Here is a 16,543-nt window from a genome sequence, read left to right as displayed (position 1 = left end):
CACACACACACACACACACATACATATATATATATATATATATATATATCAAGAGATGGCACAGCTCACACACCCAACAGCAAAGAAACTTGTCAACACTGCCCCGCAACTTTTATTAATAATAATAGTTTAAATACTGAATTGCTACATTTCCAGCAACGAGAGGATAAAATCACTGTTTATGAAGTAAATTAAACAAGGGGAAGAGAAAGACACATTCTCTTTCAGGTAAGTGTAAGGGGTAGAAATGGGCTTGGGCCTAAGACTTGAGGACTTTTTGAGATGCAATAATGGAAATAACAGAAAATAGCCATACAGCAGAACAGATAAAGAATATCAGGCTCTTTTTTTCGAGAAACAAGTTTTGATAATTGCTTGAAGGAATGTTATGCAAACTTTGGGAAATACTACTTCATCATAACTGCATCTTTAAAGGACCGCTCTGTTGCTCAGTTACGTACATTCTGTCACCGTTTAGACTGCCCAGTCAATCATCTTGTCACAGTAAACATCATACACATTTTGTTTAATTTCCTACCGTATTGGAGAGCAATGAAGAGGTAAATTGATCTGCCAGTCACGGGACTATCATGAGAGTAAAAGGACTTAATCGCATTATGATGTTTACATGTCAAGAGCAAAGCTCTTCACTCCCGTTTACATGCAATTTACATTATTCTTATTATTCACTAAGAATTGTGGTTATTTTTTACTGCCATTATTCACATACCCCACTGCACAGCACAAATGATGGACTCAGAAAGAGCAGGTGTGTTACTGGCCGCTGTTTTAATGCAAAACACGTTTGTATGGTTGTATTCCATACTTTTTCGGTGCCATAGAAATGTGATGGCAATTCGTTTGCCTACGCTGCCGTTGCGTTCTACTCGCCATTTCTGGATGAGAATACTGCGATTAAGGTGTTTACATGCCTGTATATTTCGATTAAAATCGGCGAATGCCACCTATGTTAATACGATTATGCTTGCTGCGATTATGAGTTTAATCGCATTATTTAAATTGAAGTATTGCGTTTACATGAGGTAAAGTTCAATCGCAATATTGCCAAAATCTCATTATAATCGCATTAAGAGGGTGCATGTAAACGCACACAATGTAATGGAAGGGCGACCTCTGGTGGCAATCGGACGGTGGGCCACGGACAGGATTCGTGACAATAATGCAGAGCTGCCAACTTTTGAGTTTAGCTTGGAGTGAGAATTCCCACAGCAGGCTGAGTGGGAGGTTTACTCCCATTTCTCCCATAATACAAACATACATATACATTGAACAAAATTATAAACGCAACACTTGTTTTTGCCCCCATTTTTCATGAGCTGAACTCAAAGATCTAAGACTTTTTCTATGTACACAAAAGGCCTATTTCTCTCAAATATTGTTCACAAATCTGTCTAAATCTGTGTTAGTGAGCACTTCTCCTTTGCCGAGATAATCCATCCACCTCACAGGTGTGGCATATCAAGATGCTGATTAGACAGCATTATTATTGCACAGGTGTGCCTTAGGCTCACATTTTAGAGTGGCCTTTTATTGTGGGCAGCTTAAGGCACACCTGTGCAATAATCATGTTGTCTAATCAGCATCTTGATATGCCTCACCTGTGAGGTGGATGGATTATCTTGGCAAAGGAGAAGTGCTCACTAACACAGATTTAGACAGATTTGTGAACAATATCTGAGAGAAATAGGCCTTTTGTGTACATAGAAAAAGTCTTAGATCTTTGAGTTCAGCTCATGAAAAATGGGGGCAAAAACAAAAGTGTTGCGTTTATAATTTTGTTCAGTGTATTTATATATGATATAATTTATATTAATATAAATATATACACGTAAATACTTGTAAATATTTTCGAAATATATGCTGTATGTGTGTGTCTTTATATATACATAATAAATATACACACACGCATATATTATGTAAACAAAAACTTTTATTTTGGATGCAATTAATCGCTTGACAGCACTAGTATATATATATAGGATGAGTTGAGCATATAGGACAATGGTTTTTCAATTTTTTTTAGAAGCTCACTGGTCACTGCTGCGGTCACAAGAAGCCACCCCACCAACTGCATCTGATGTTTTCAAATGGATGGAAGTAATGTTTTAGTCGCTGTGCCTATCAATATGCCACTTGTTTCACTTTTTTGCATCAAATTTGGTGTAAAAGGGCCTTAACCTGTTTTGATCACTACACTACTATACTTCCATTTGTTATTTCATAAATTGTGCAAGAGTAGAAATAACAAAGAGTGAATATTTGTATTCAAACTTGTATGATCACTTTCAGGGATTCATATATCACTGTAAAAAAATAAGTTGCTGCCTTACATTTTTAAGTACAATCAACTGTAAGTTGTAAAAAAGTAAAATCAAGCTGTTTAAGCCATTTCAACTGGCTTATAAAATAGTTGAACCTTGTACAACTTATCATTTTAAAAAATTGCTTAACTTATTTTGATAAGTTAAAGTAATGTAAAAACAAACGTTGTCTTAATTTATTGGTCATATAATTTTTTTACAGTATAGTTCTGCATTTATTCCTCACCTCTCTGTGACACCAGGCAGTATGAAAAACATCCAGAAGTGGATCCCAAACACAAGCACTACCTGGAAAACACACTTCCCAAGAAGAGTTTTACGAAGATAGAGTGCTCTGTCCACAATCATGGTACTGAACTGGATGAGGAGCATGACGAGAAAAGCTTCAGGAACCTGGTCTTCTGACAGTGACTCTGTTATATCAGCAGCTGCGCTGTGCTTCTGTATCAATAATTCAATACACTTATTAATTGACACATAAACATAAACAGAAAAAACAAATGAGCAAGTCAAAACTTGTGCTGGTCTTATCTCAACAATGAAATTCAATATGCTCAAATATTGAGGAGAACTGACTAAATACATAATCTAAAAGTGGTGGTTTACTAGAGAGGATCTGATGGGTGGAATTAAATATGATCTTATTGCACATTCAAAGGCAAGGGGTGAGAGTAGGTTTATGTTTAGTGCCATCAAATATAGAGATTATCATATTAATAAACACAAATCATATGCTTATAAATCCTTTCAAGATGTAGTAAAAAGCAGAAGGTGGTTTAAATACATTTATTTTAAGTTACCGTGATGCTGTGCATTGCCTAGCCATAGCTGACCAGCACTGTCAGCAATGGCTTTATTTCTCATTGTGACTGTACATACACAATGTTATTTATTTATTTTCACCACTTATTTGCACAAAGCAGTGTTTTGCAAATCTGGCCCTGAATGGGTACCTAGGGCTGAATTTGAAGAGGAAGAAACTTTGATTTAATCTAGGTTTTAGATTCATATTGATGTAATCCACTCTGTCTTTTGTTATTTCATATTCTCATTCAGAATACACTATATTTAGAAAAATAGATGGTATTAAGACTCCATAGAAAAGTACTTTTCTGCTGTTCTTTAAAAATTAATTACTTCAATTAAAATAAAATTTAAGTGTGAAAAAGGGATTGTATGTAAGGCAGCACTTACTCCAAAGGCCCAGTATCCAAATATAATAATGATGAAGTTCACCACATCTACCAGGAACATCAGCGCATACACATCGCACACAGGGCTGTACTCGGGGTGGATGATGTCATAGAAGAATTGCCTTATGGGTAAGTATATGTGTAGAGCACTAAAAAGAAAAAAAAAAAGTTTTACATGATCAGAAGCATTATTATTGTATTCCTTTAATAAGCCAGCATTCTATGCAATGCTGTTTTTAGGAAGTACACAATATATTGACATAGACATATAATATGGCATTGACTAACAATCAATTCTAGAGACTAAAAATCCTTCCAGAGGAAAACAATCATTCACTGCTGTTTGTGTTTTACAGGGAAGATCTGTCGAGCCCATTGGAACTGGATATTATGTCAAGAATAGCCAAAATGTGTTTTGCAAACACCATTGCTTTGTTGTGGGAAACGTTTTGACAAATCTGACAAAGAGTACAGAAAGTTGAGGAATGGTTTCCGTGGCCATGATGGAGCCGACAGGCAGCACAGAGAGTTCAAGGATGGCCTGCGTAACCATGAGTTGCGTAGAGTGCCACCCACTGCCATGGGAGGAGCTGTAGTGGATGATGCTGCCACCATGGGACGAGCTGTAGAGTGCACCGCCGCTTTGGGAGAAGGGAGCACCGGACTTGAGAGCACCACCCAAGGAAGCGCTGGGACCACCAGCTTGAGGGCACTGAGACTAGGCTGCCATGTCACCATGGCATGCCATTACACCATGGCTGTTGTAGTCCATGGTGGAAAAATCTACACAGTCATTGGAGCTTAGGATACATAGCCTCCCCAAAAAAAGGTGATTTTTGAGGGTTAATGGTAAGATCCTATTCCACCTCTCTCACAGTGAAGGGAGAGCCATTCAACAAACTCGCAAAAGGTCCCCAGAGGACCACTGATGTAAAGTAGTGATTTTAAGGGGTCATTTATTGTTTGGAGAAAAAAGAAGAAGCATTCAACCCCAAGAACACCATTTCCACGGTCAAGCTAGGTGGTGGGAACATAATGCTTTGGGAGTGTTTTTCAGCCAATGGGCCAGGCAACCTTGTAAAAGTAAATGACATCAAGAAAAAAGAGGACTACATTAAGATTCTGGAGCAAAACATTATAAAGTCTGCAGAAAAATTTGCAGTGGGTGCAGTGGGCCTTCCAACAAGAAAACGATCCAAAACACACAGCAAAAGTGGTCAAGAAATGGTTTGCAGAGACCAATATCAATGTTTTGGAGTGGCCAAGTCAGAGTACAGACCTGAATCCAATTGAAAATTTGTGGAGATAGCTGAAGACCAGAGTGATGGCAAAAAAGCCATCCAACCTCAAGGACCTGGAGATCTATGCAAAAGAGGAGTGGTCCAAAATCCTAGTGGAAATGTGGCACCAATTATAAAACCATTTGACAGTTGTGATTTTTGAGAAAGGATATGAATAATGGTGGACATGGAATGCTAGCATCCTTCGTTAATATATCTAACACAATGTCTTACTTTCTTGTCACTTTTTTGTGTCCAGCCAAAAGATGCCTGTTTGTGAAATAAATATTCACCGTAGTTAGCCATAATTCATCAAATTTGGCATGGATATTAATAATTTTGTGTGTATCTGTGTGTACACACACACAATTGTAAATTGGATAAAGAAAAACACATGGGAATACAATCAAGGGGAATCAGTCATAAATAAAATTGCAAAACCAACACATGAAACAGTAAACTAGGACACTAAGAAACAATAACTATGACATAAAAGTCCATACAAATAGGAAACAATGTAATGTAGAGGGAAATCATGCAATTGTTATGTTTTTCCAAACAGTAATATACTCACATTTCTATTTAGAATATGGGATGCACATGTAAAAAACTTCTATATTTAAATATATTTTCAATATAAAGTAATTTCATTAATATTTATATATTTTAATTTTAATCTTTCAATTGGCTAATGGTGTAACGTATTAAACACGCTTGCACAAAGATGAAGCAGAACTCCATTAAACACTGAGGAAAAACTAGGAGATTTGGTAACAACACACTACTATAAATGATACCATACAGGGAACAAAGGAAAACTCAGGGCTTAAAGAGGAGAGTAATCAGGGAGAACAGAAACAGGTGTGTGGGACTAATTAACAAATGAGGAAACTAACTAGGAAACAGACAGGCAACACAAGGAAAACTAAACCAACAAAGACTACATGTGACAAGTGGATTGTTATTTGTCTTAATAGAAATAACTGTCTTATAGCTGTCTGCTAGTAGGCACCAAAGGTTGTCACAGACTAAGGAAGTTCTACAAGGTTTGCTATAGGCATAGGTTCTCCACTACCAGCGAAGAGCTGCAAACTTCTGTCAGGTTAGATATAACTAAACGAGTTATGACAGAGAAATGTACAGACAACTGTGTTGTGAAATAGTTCTAAAGGTGCTGGTTACCGGAATAATTTTTTAGTCATCTTTTGGCTTAATCCATCTTTTCTTCCAAAGGTTTCCCTGCCTCAGTTTGTAATCACTCCATCAAGTTGACTGCTTTCCATTTCTCCAAACCTGATGATAATGATAGGTTCCACCCCTCATGTCTGTGCTATGTAGAGTGTACTGACAGACCCAGCCATTCAGACCAACCATTTTTCTGCTATGGTAGTGTGCAAAGGGATGATCTCATGCCAAAACAGAGACTTTCACATTGTATTGTAGAGCTGATTACCTATGGTCTAAAATAATTTCCACTGATGCGTACCTAGAAGGTCTACCTTCCAAGAAATCTCAATGGCTAATCTCCATGGAGTCGTTCAGCTTCCCCTAGTACCTTTTGCTCCTTTCTACAAAGTTAACATCATGGCCTCATTCCTCATAACTAACCTGCTAGGCAATGGCTATGGCAGTGAGGAGGAATGGAACAAGAATGCTAGTTATTGAATACAACTATAGTTCTGTAAATTCTGGATGACCACTAGAGATCTTTGTCACCCAGAATGGAAGAAAAAGTGAACTGAGCATCAAGCCACTGTGATGTATATATTCATGTCACTGTGTGATTTTTAAATGAATGTTTTTGTTTATGTAAAGCTCTTTGAACAATATGTTTTCAAAGTATATACATATGCTACACATATGTATATGTTTCAATGAATAAAAAAGTCATGTTTATTGATCTCTTACAGCTCTATGACAGCAGCTTTGGCTTCCAGCATTCGGCCATTCATGTACTGTTTTATTCGCTCCTTCCTGATTAGTGGCACATTCCACTGTTGCTTCTTCTGTGAATGTTTTTTCCTGCTTTGGTTTGAATCTGCTGATATAATATTTAATATTCATATTAGCACAGATATGTAAATACTTACGTATGGCATCACAAAGCACAAAACAAGATCAAGAGAGAACAAACTGGCCCGTGTGAAATGTGTGCTTGTGTATATGTATATACATTATTTGTTTTAAGTATTATATGTATGTGTAAATAAGTTCCTCATGTATGTCCATGTGGAGATCTTACCCTGTCTCTCAGGGCTCTCTGCTCTCTGTCTCTGAAGAAAATAAGTGTATGAAGGAAAGAAGGACATTTGTCTACTTGTGTTTTCTTCTCGTGGTCTTGATCCTCCAGCCATCTTGTTTTTCTCTGTTTTTCTCTTCAGTTTCTTAAAAAAGTCTGGCATCTCCACCTCCTTGTTATCCCACAAACCATGACACTGAAGAAACAAAAACACATCAACATCTCAACTCACTGGCTCTGTTCAAAATCCTACTGAACCACCAAACTAGGCAGCATTCTCAGACAACATAGGCATGCTTCTGATGCAAATATTGAACTCATTTGGACAAATTTTAAGGCAGCATCACCTGTATCCATCATGGAAAATTAAATATTAGAATACACTGTACAAAGCAAATTTTGGTAACACTTTATAAGAACTTTAATTAATAAATCATTAACAAACATTATAATGGTTAAAAGATCATTAGTTAATATATTTAAATATACATATATGCTACATATATGAGATATTATGTATGTAAATGTTTACAAATGAATTTATTATACATTACATAATGATCAACAGATCAGCTAACACACATCAAAATGCTGACAAAAGTTATTAAACATTTGATAAGTTATTAAACTGTTATTAAATATGAATATGTTTTTGTCAAAATGACATGTCAAAACTTCTCCAGGGCCCCCAAACCCCCTCAGACCCCAGAGGGTTAAAATCAACTGCATTTGGTTCCTCTAGTCTAGCCCTTGTCTCTGAGTTCACAAACAGCTACTCAACTTTAGCACATGCATGGGCTAAACTTATGTATGTGTAAAAGCTCAAGCTAATTAAGCTTGGTTATAGAGTTAAAAAAATCTATAATTCAAAATATTACATTATATATTAACATTATCACTTCTAATAAGCCACTGAACTGTTATAGATGCAATTTAAAAAAAATATATAAATACAAATAAATTAATTTTTATTAATTTAATGCATTCCTGCTGAATGAAGTATTAATTTGTGTGGAATGAAAAAAAAAAGACAGTTAAATATATCAGTTTCCAATGGCAGTTAAATATCTTATGTAGATTTCTAGGAGGGTGAAGCATTGGTAGTACCTTAAGAATGGAGCGATGGAAGAACAAAGCAATTAACTGGATGAGGTCTAGCAGTACATAGCCATCTTTCTTCTCAATTCCAACTATGTTGGGTACTGCAAATGCACGCTCCGCATTAATGCCACGATATGCTGATGTTGTCCATGGAAAGAAGCCAAACTGGGAAAAGTACTTTACCACAACTGTGAGCTGAGTGGAGATGAAGAGAGGGGAAAAAGATAGATTTTAGATTTCAAAACTGTGAGCTGAGTGGAGATGAAGAGAGGGGAAAAAGATAGATTTTAGATTTCAAAACATTTCAGGTGTATGTTCTTGTTATCCTCTCAACCTATGCTCCTGTTGGTGCCACCTGTAACACTTTTGTGTTTTTCTGTTATGTTTTCTTTTTCCGGGGCCATATTTTGTCTTTATTTGAAAGTACTTTGATTTCCTGGCTGCATTTGAAAGATAAGGCAGCTGCCTTGTTACCTCATTACCCAGTAGGGCTGTCAAAATGGCTTAAAAACTAAATTCGAATTTTGTACATAAATATAAACAATATTCGAATTTAAAAGGCATAATTTCAGTTAGGGGGGAAAAAAGCTTTTGGTTTGTCTCCTGAGGCCACAAGAGGGCGCTTCGAGCAAAATATTATTAATGCACGCTTATTCAAAGCAATAAAATAACATGATTATCTGTGGAAAAAGTGCATAATGTTTAAAATAATGTTTATAAACTGAATAAAATTAAGTTGCTTAAACAATTATAAATAAAACAGCATCATGTATGTATGCATTGTTTAATACAAAGGGCCGAAAGCCAATTACACAGTAGTTTTTTCATTTAAAAACATGAGATGCAGTGGGATGGGAAAAACCTGCCATAAAGTCTCTTGTTTTTTTAAAAGTTGAACTTACATTAATTTTACATGGCTTTCTAAACATGCGGCTCTCTTGTGTGAGACGCGAGAGCAACGGTGATAGATGTCCTTCTAGAAAATGCGCAAAATATGCGTTCTGTGTGAAAGGCTTTGTTTTAAGTTTTGACGTAAACAAGATCTTCTCCGCATCGATGTTCTCTTTTTCCGCAATATTTTTTCAATGAACAACACAGCAGTGCCACATCTAGTGGGTTTAACTGGATAGGCTAACAAAAACATTAAAATGCAATGACAATTACATCGTCTGATAAGGCTGCCTGACGCACATTTAAAGGGGTCATATGATGCAAGTTTTCAAGTTTTCCTTTCTCTTTGAAGTGTTAAAAGATGTTAAAATAATGTTCTTTTTAGCAACATCATATGACCCTTTTAAAATTGTGGATTTTGTAAAAATTTTGATTTTGATTTTAAATTTGACGAATATTCGAAATTCAAATTTTTATTTGACAGCCCTACTACCCAGTCTTCACAATGCTTATCTATTTATTTTTATGATATAGAACAAATTCAAGTTAGCTTCAACTAAGCACATATTTAAAGACTACAATGCTTATTCACTAGAAAAGTTGAAAATGGTCCTACAACCTCTGGGCCCCATTCTTCATATGAGGAAACTTTGATGCTGCGTCATGATATTGACACTATGGAAACACTTCCCAGTGTGACCTGTGTCTGAAGCACGTTTATAAACATGCCAAAATAATTTGGCAGATGGCAGTCTTACGACGTCACATGGAGTGCTCGTGTTCATAAAAGGGTGCCTGCATTACACATCATCAGCTTATTTGCCTTCAGGAGACTGTTTGCTTGAAGTGTGTGTATGAGAGCAGATTACGAAGAAAGATGAGTGTGTACGAGTGTGTGTCGCCCTGTCCATGTTTCATTACACTGAGTGATACACACGATCTGTGTGTTATCTGTCATGGAGCAGAGCACACACGTTCAGTTCTTGAGGGGGCTGGATGCGCTTACTGTGATGACTTCACGGTAACAAAGCTCTGCTCCTACTTGGCACTCTTTTTGAGGGATGGGGGCTAAGCATCTGCGCCCCGCGTATCAAGACATGCATCTGTTGAGGCAGTGTGGCAGCTTTGACTGTGGGGATCACAGGTGCAGCTGGAGGAAGAGTTTGGAAGGAGATTTATTTCATTGCCCTATGATTAAGCAGTAGGTGGGCACAAGGAATAGGTGATTTGATTAAATGAAATGTATGTAATTATTTGAATGTTCCATTCTCATCAGTCGCATATTGAGATAAGAGGCACTGGTATGAATATTAATTACCTTAGCACACTTCCCGAAGGTTTGTACACAGAAAGTTCTCAATAAAGAACCCTGCTAAAGATACAAAAGAGTCTCCAGGGGCCTGATGTATAAACATTGTGTATGCATAAAATGGGCATAGAAATGTGCTTATGCAATTTTCCAAGCACATATCGGCACACTGCTCTGGGTGTGTGTTCACAGCGTGTGTGTGTGTGTGTTCACTACTAACTGCTGTGTGTGTGCACTTGAATGGTTAAATGCAGAGCACAAATTCAGAGTATGGAACACCATACTTGGCCACATGTCACGTCACGTCACGTCACGTCACTCATTTATAAAAAATAAACTAGGCGTAAATACGTGCGCACACTATGCACAATCTAGACCATGTGTATGAACTGGGGTGAGCGAAATGATGAAGTTAACAAAAATAATTTTAAACTTTTTTCCTTTTGATATACACATATTTTTTTTTCCTTTTGATATACACATTTAGACCCTTATGCGGTCTTCGTTTGGGGAAATGGTTTAGTGTAAGATTTTTGCCCATCTTTTGGAAAATGCAGTTTTAAAAGTAAAAAATTATAATTTTTTACCAGTAGATGGCTGCAGAGCTCCACTATTTGCTATTTGACTAACTGAAAGATATCTTAGGTTTTTGGATTCATATCTACATATTATGAAATCACAATTATAACAATAAAAATTAATTTTTGTCAAAGTTTAGCTTTTGTACTGAAAAAAAAAATCAGTTTTTCAATAATGTTACATTATTAATGGTTTTATAAATCTGAAAACTTTTATGTGTACACAAAATTTAGCTTTTGTGCGTACGCACACTTTTAGGATGAAACCTACAGAAAGTTTGATACATGAGGCCCCTGGTCTTTGCTTCTGAGTTTCCAACAACATACTGACAGGTTGCCAGGTCTGCAAAACAAAACCAGCCCAACTGCTATTCAAAACTATCTCAATCGCGTTTTTACACAGTTTTTCTCTCTGGCGGGGTCCCCTTCCTTCTAAAAAACGAGGGGAGAGATTGCTTTAACCCTCAGACTAAATAAAGAGTGTAAAAGTAAGTGCTAGGGCTCCCTCCACTAGAAGAAGTTATGCCCTCAGATGACATGTTTTCGAAAGTTGGTGTATGATACACCATGCAGACCCAATTCACTGCCAAGGTGTTTCAGTGCTGGAGTTCCTGCAAGAAAAACTGTCCTCAGGTACATGTCCTGGTACTCTCAGAGTCTATGTGGCCGCTTTTTCGGCTTGCCACACTCTGATTGATTGGGTCTCTTGATTGATGGGGGCTGCCACGAGACAAACAATGTCACATTGGGTGAGGGATGCTATTGCCCTAGCCTATGAGGCGCACGGGGGGTCAAGCTTCGCTTCTAGGAGTTAGGACCCATTCAATCAGGGGGGTTGCATCCTCTATGGCTTTTCATAGCAAGAGGTGTCCCCTTGCAGCAAGTGTGTGATGCGGCAGGCTGGACCTCCCCGCATACATTTAACAGATTCTATAGTTTGGATGTCCATGCTACTCCATGCTTACATGTCCTTGAGTCAACATCCCAAAGTCATGTCTGAGACTTCTTCAATGTTTGTGCGCACACTACACAACCTTGAGGGGTCCAGACACTTCCAGTGTGGCAGCATTGATATTCTTGTTCCCATATGCGTTATAGAAATGCAGCATCTCATTCCCGCTTTTGATAGGGAACGTCTTGGGTTACTTGACTGTAACCCTGTTCCCTGAAAAAGCGGGAACGAGATGCTGCGCCTCAATGCCGCACTGTAGGATGGTTTAGTGTAAGATTTTTGCCCATCTTTTGGAAAATGCAGTTTTAAAATAAAAAAAAATGATCATTTTTACCAGTAGATGGCTGCAGAGCTCCACTATTTGCTATTTGACTAACTGAAAGATATCTTAGGTTTTTGGATTCATATCTACATATTATGAAATCACAATTATAACAATAAAAATTAATTTTTGTCAAAGTTTAGCTTTTGTACTGAAAAAAAAAATCAGTTTTTCAATAATGTTACATTATTAATGGTTTTATAAATCTGAAAACTTTTATGTGTACACAAAATTTAGCTTTTGTGCGTACGCACACTTTTAGGATGAAACCTACAGAAAGTTTGATACATGAGGCCCCTGGTCTTTGCTTCTGAGTTTCCAACAACATACTGACAGGTTGCCAGGTCTGCAAAACAAAACCAGCCCAACTGCTATTCAAAACTATCTCAATCGCGTTTTTACACAGTTTTTCTCTCTGGCGGGGTCCCCTTCCTTCTAAAAAACGAGGGGAGAGATTGCTTTAACCCTCAGACTAAATAAAGAGTGTAAAAGTAAGTGCTAGGGCTCCCTCCACTAGAAGAAGTTATGCCCTCAGATGACATGTTTTCGAAAGTTGGTGTATGATACACCATGCAGACCCAATTCACTGCCAAGGTGTTTCAGTGCTGGAGTTCCTGCAAGAAAAACTGTCCTCAGGTACATGTCCTGGTACTCTCAGAGTCTATGTGGCCGCTTTTTCGGCTTGCCACACTCTGATTGATTGGGTCTCTTGATTGATGGGGGCTGCCACGAGACAAACAATGTCACATTGGGTGAGGGATGCTATTGCCCTAGCCTATGAGGCGCACGGGGGGTCAAGCTTCGCTTCTAGGAGTTAGGACCCATTCAATCAGGGGGGTTGCATCCTCTATGGCTTTTCATAGCAAGAGGTGTCCCCTTGCAGCAAGTGTGTGATGCGGCAGGCTGGACCTCCCCGCATACATTTAACAGATTCTATAGTTTGGATGTCCATGCTACTCCATGCTTACATGTCCTTGAGTCAACATCCCAAAGTCATGTCTGAGACTTCTTCAATGTTTGTGCGCACACTACACAACCTTGAGGGGTCCAGACACTTCCAGTGTGGCAGCATTGATATTCTTGTTCCCATATGCGTTATAGAAATGCAGCATCTCATTCCCGCTTTTGATAGGGAACGTCTTGGGTTACTTGACTGTAACCCTGTTCCCTGAAAAAGCGGGAACGAGATGCTGCGCCTCAATGCCGCACTGTAGGCGTGCCTGGACGTCCCTTCAGACAAAGGAATAAACTGAAGGTGTGTCCGTTTCACGTCTATTTATAACCTAATCAAATGATGTCACCCACCGAGGTTATTTAAGCCAATTCTTGGCATGTTTGACACACGTGCTTTACAACCGGTCGAACAAAGAATGTTCTCATATGCGTTATTGAAATGCAGTATCTCATTCCCCCTTTTTCAGGGAACAGGGTTAAAGTCAAGTAACCCGAGACGTTATCGTTTAGGTGATACTGATTAACCCTAAATAAAAATCTGTTGTGTCTGTAGGGTTTTCTTAGCATCTTTCTGGTTGCATTTTCCAGCTGAAGCTGTGGCCCACAAAGGATACATAGGATCTCATTGTGAAGAGGTACCAATCAGGAGATGGGTACAGAAGTATTTCCAAAACATTAGTTGTGTTATGGAATACTGTGGAGCCTATCATCAACAAGTGGAGATGATGGGGCACCACAATAACATTCCAATAAATAGAGCACCTTAAAAAAAAAGAAAACTTATCAAAGAAGTCGCCAAGAGATCTGCTCCCCAGGGGCACCAAACAACAAGAAGTGCACTTGATATTTTCACAATTTTAGTATTGATTAAAATACAGAAGTACCGGTAAATCTGACATCACTACCTAGCACAACTACCTAGCACAATTAGATTATCTGTCATTTGTTTGTGGATGTATTTAGTGATGTATGAAGAACAGGGCCCTGCTCTCTCTGAAACTTAAAATTATACATGGATAACACGGAACTCAATTTCAGTACCACTGCTCTGCACATGTTGTATGTCTTCCTTATTTAACGCACCTGATTCAGATCTTTAGCTCATTAGGAGGGAGATCCATAAACTGAACCGAGGGTTTCAGATAAGAGAGATATACAAAATGTGCAGAGCCGTGGTACCCCAGGACTGGAATTGAGAACCACTAGATTACAAGGTACCTGGAATCGGCATGAACAAAAGTAAACCTTTGTGTAAACATGGTCTAGTGTGATTTCACAAAAATATAGTCACAATAAAAAAGTAACAATCAAAAGGAGGAAGAAATCACTACCAAATGTCTTATATTCTTTGATAGCTTGAGAATACGTTATGGTTGACCCAATCATTTGAAACATCAGCTGCAGCAGTTGTGAAGATGCTGACCTGTGTGTAGATAATAGCTGTCATCCAGAAGCGCTTGGTTGGCCGTGGCACTGACAGCATAGCCCACAGGAAGATGAGGATTGGCAGGAAGAGTGTTAGTAGAGAGGCAGATACCATGTGATTTAAGATAATCACAAAGTAACAGAACATCTCTGACTGAGACTCCATCAAATTGTAGAGAGCAAAGATGAGACGCACACCACAAGGTAATGAAGAGTAGAATCTCTCAGACTCCTCAATCTCCGGAATATCACATATTCTGCATGAAGGAAGTGTGAAACAGAAATGTGAACTAATGGACTGTGAAACAGAAAGTTAAGTAAGGGGCTATGAAACATAATATTTTGAGGAGTGTATCTTTCAGAAACATATAGATATAAAATATAAATGAAAATATTTAAAGGGGTCATATGATGCGATTTCAATTTTTCCTTTCTCTTTGGAGTGTTACAAGCTCTTGGTGCATAAAGAAGATCTGTAAAGTTGCAAAGACTAAAGTCTCAAATCCAAAGAGATATTCTTCGTTTCAGAAAGGCGGGGCATAGAGGAGAAACAATAATGTACAGTATGTGGAAAATAATGTGTTTTTTAACCTTAAACCGCATAAACACATTTCATTACACCAAATACACAAAATACTGTTCTTTTTAGCAGCATCATATGACCCCTTTAAATAAAAATTAAGGTATATACAGGGCAACAATAAGTTGGAAGATTGGAAATGTGGGTTGCACAGGTGCTTTGCCCTTTAAATAAAGGCACACAAAGTCTTGGCTACTGACTGTTCTTCTCAAGAAGGATTGGTTAGTGTGAACCATGCCTCAATCCCAAAAGCTTTCATTGGACCTTAAAACACATTACAGATATGCACAAAGCTGCCTAGAAATGTTTAAAATACTGGACTGTTGCTACTCTCCCTAGGAGTTGATATCCTCCAAAGATCTCTCTGAGAACACAATGGGCAATACTAAAAGAGGTGGGAAACAGCAAAAAATCTCCATGAAACTCTACAACAGGGGTCTCCAACCCTGCTCCTGGAGAGCTACCTTCCTCCAGAATTCAGTTCCAACCTTGCTCCAACACACCTGTTTGTAATTTTCAAGCAACCCTGAACACCTTTATTAGCTGGTTCAGGTGTGTTTGATTGGTGTTTGAGCTGAACGCTAGCTCTCCAGGAGCAGGGTTGAAGGACCTTGCTCTACAAATTGTGTCCTCTATCCAAAACGAAACTAACTAAATAAATAAATAAATAAAACATGTTTTCAGCATTATTGTTTCAATGGTGGATTTCTCAGGTATGCGTCTTGTGCACTCTATATATAATGTGGTTTTAAATTCAGATTTATTTTTAGAGTGCTAGCTTTATTTTATTTATAGCCTTATTTTATTTTTGTCCTTCATATAATGAGGGTTTTGTTCATTGCCCAATCAGTGCTTTTTTGCATCAATGAGTGACTGGGTACAGATCTCTCTCCATCCATGCTTAAAGTAATTGTTCACATATCTGGGATAGCACGAGGGTGAGTCGATAATGAAAGAATTAAAATTTTTGGATCAACTCTTCATTTAAGGAGCACACAAATAAGCAAGCATGCAAGTGTTTAAAAGTTACCTGACAGTAAGACACAATGTGTGTAGTTGACTATGTATTTGTAGTTATATATTAAAGGGGTGGTTCATTGCGATTTCACTTTTTTAACGTTAGTTAGTGTGCAATGTTGCTGTTTGAGCATAAACACTATCTGCAAAGTTACGAAGCTGAAAGTTCAATGCAAACGGAGATATCGTCTTTTAAAATTCTGGCGGTTTAATGCCTACAAAAATGTCTGGTAGGGACTACAACAAGTTACTTTCCGGGTTTGTGACATCACAAACCCAGATAAACCCCGCCCCCGGGAACATGCAACGAAGGGGGTGAGGCCATGCTGCGCTGCTTTAGAGAAGAGGAAGAGAAAACTA

General features: G+C 38.0%; 1 protein-coding gene across 1 annotated transcript in view; it reads right to left on the bottom strand.

The window, feature by feature from the left end:
- Positions 1-16,543, bottom strand: part of LOC107731100 (piezo-type mechanosensitive ion channel component 2) — a 173,300-nt gene that overhangs the window by 23,167 nt on the left and 133,590 nt on the right. Inside the window, 6 exon segments of the mRNA XM_016542086.1 lie at positions 2,569-2,783; positions 3,537-3,684; positions 6,724-6,856; positions 7,058-7,250; positions 8,162-8,350; positions 14,585-14,843. Of these exon segments, the coding sequence (XP_016397572.1) occupies positions 2,569-2,783; positions 3,537-3,684; positions 6,724-6,856; positions 7,058-7,250; positions 8,162-8,350; positions 14,585-14,843 (1,137 nt within the window).

The sequence above is a fragment of the Sinocyclocheilus rhinocerous genome, unplaced genomic scaffold (genome assembly GCF_001515625.1).
Source record: "Sinocyclocheilus rhinocerous isolate Xijiao unplaced genomic scaffold, SAMN03320098_v1.1 scaffold2264, whole genome shotgun sequence".
NCBI lineage: Eukaryota > Metazoa > Chordata > Actinopteri > Cypriniformes > Cyprinidae > Sinocyclocheilus > Sinocyclocheilus rhinocerous.
Note: the sequence above shows the minus strand (reverse complement) of the source record. Positions and strands in the feature narration are given on the sequence as shown.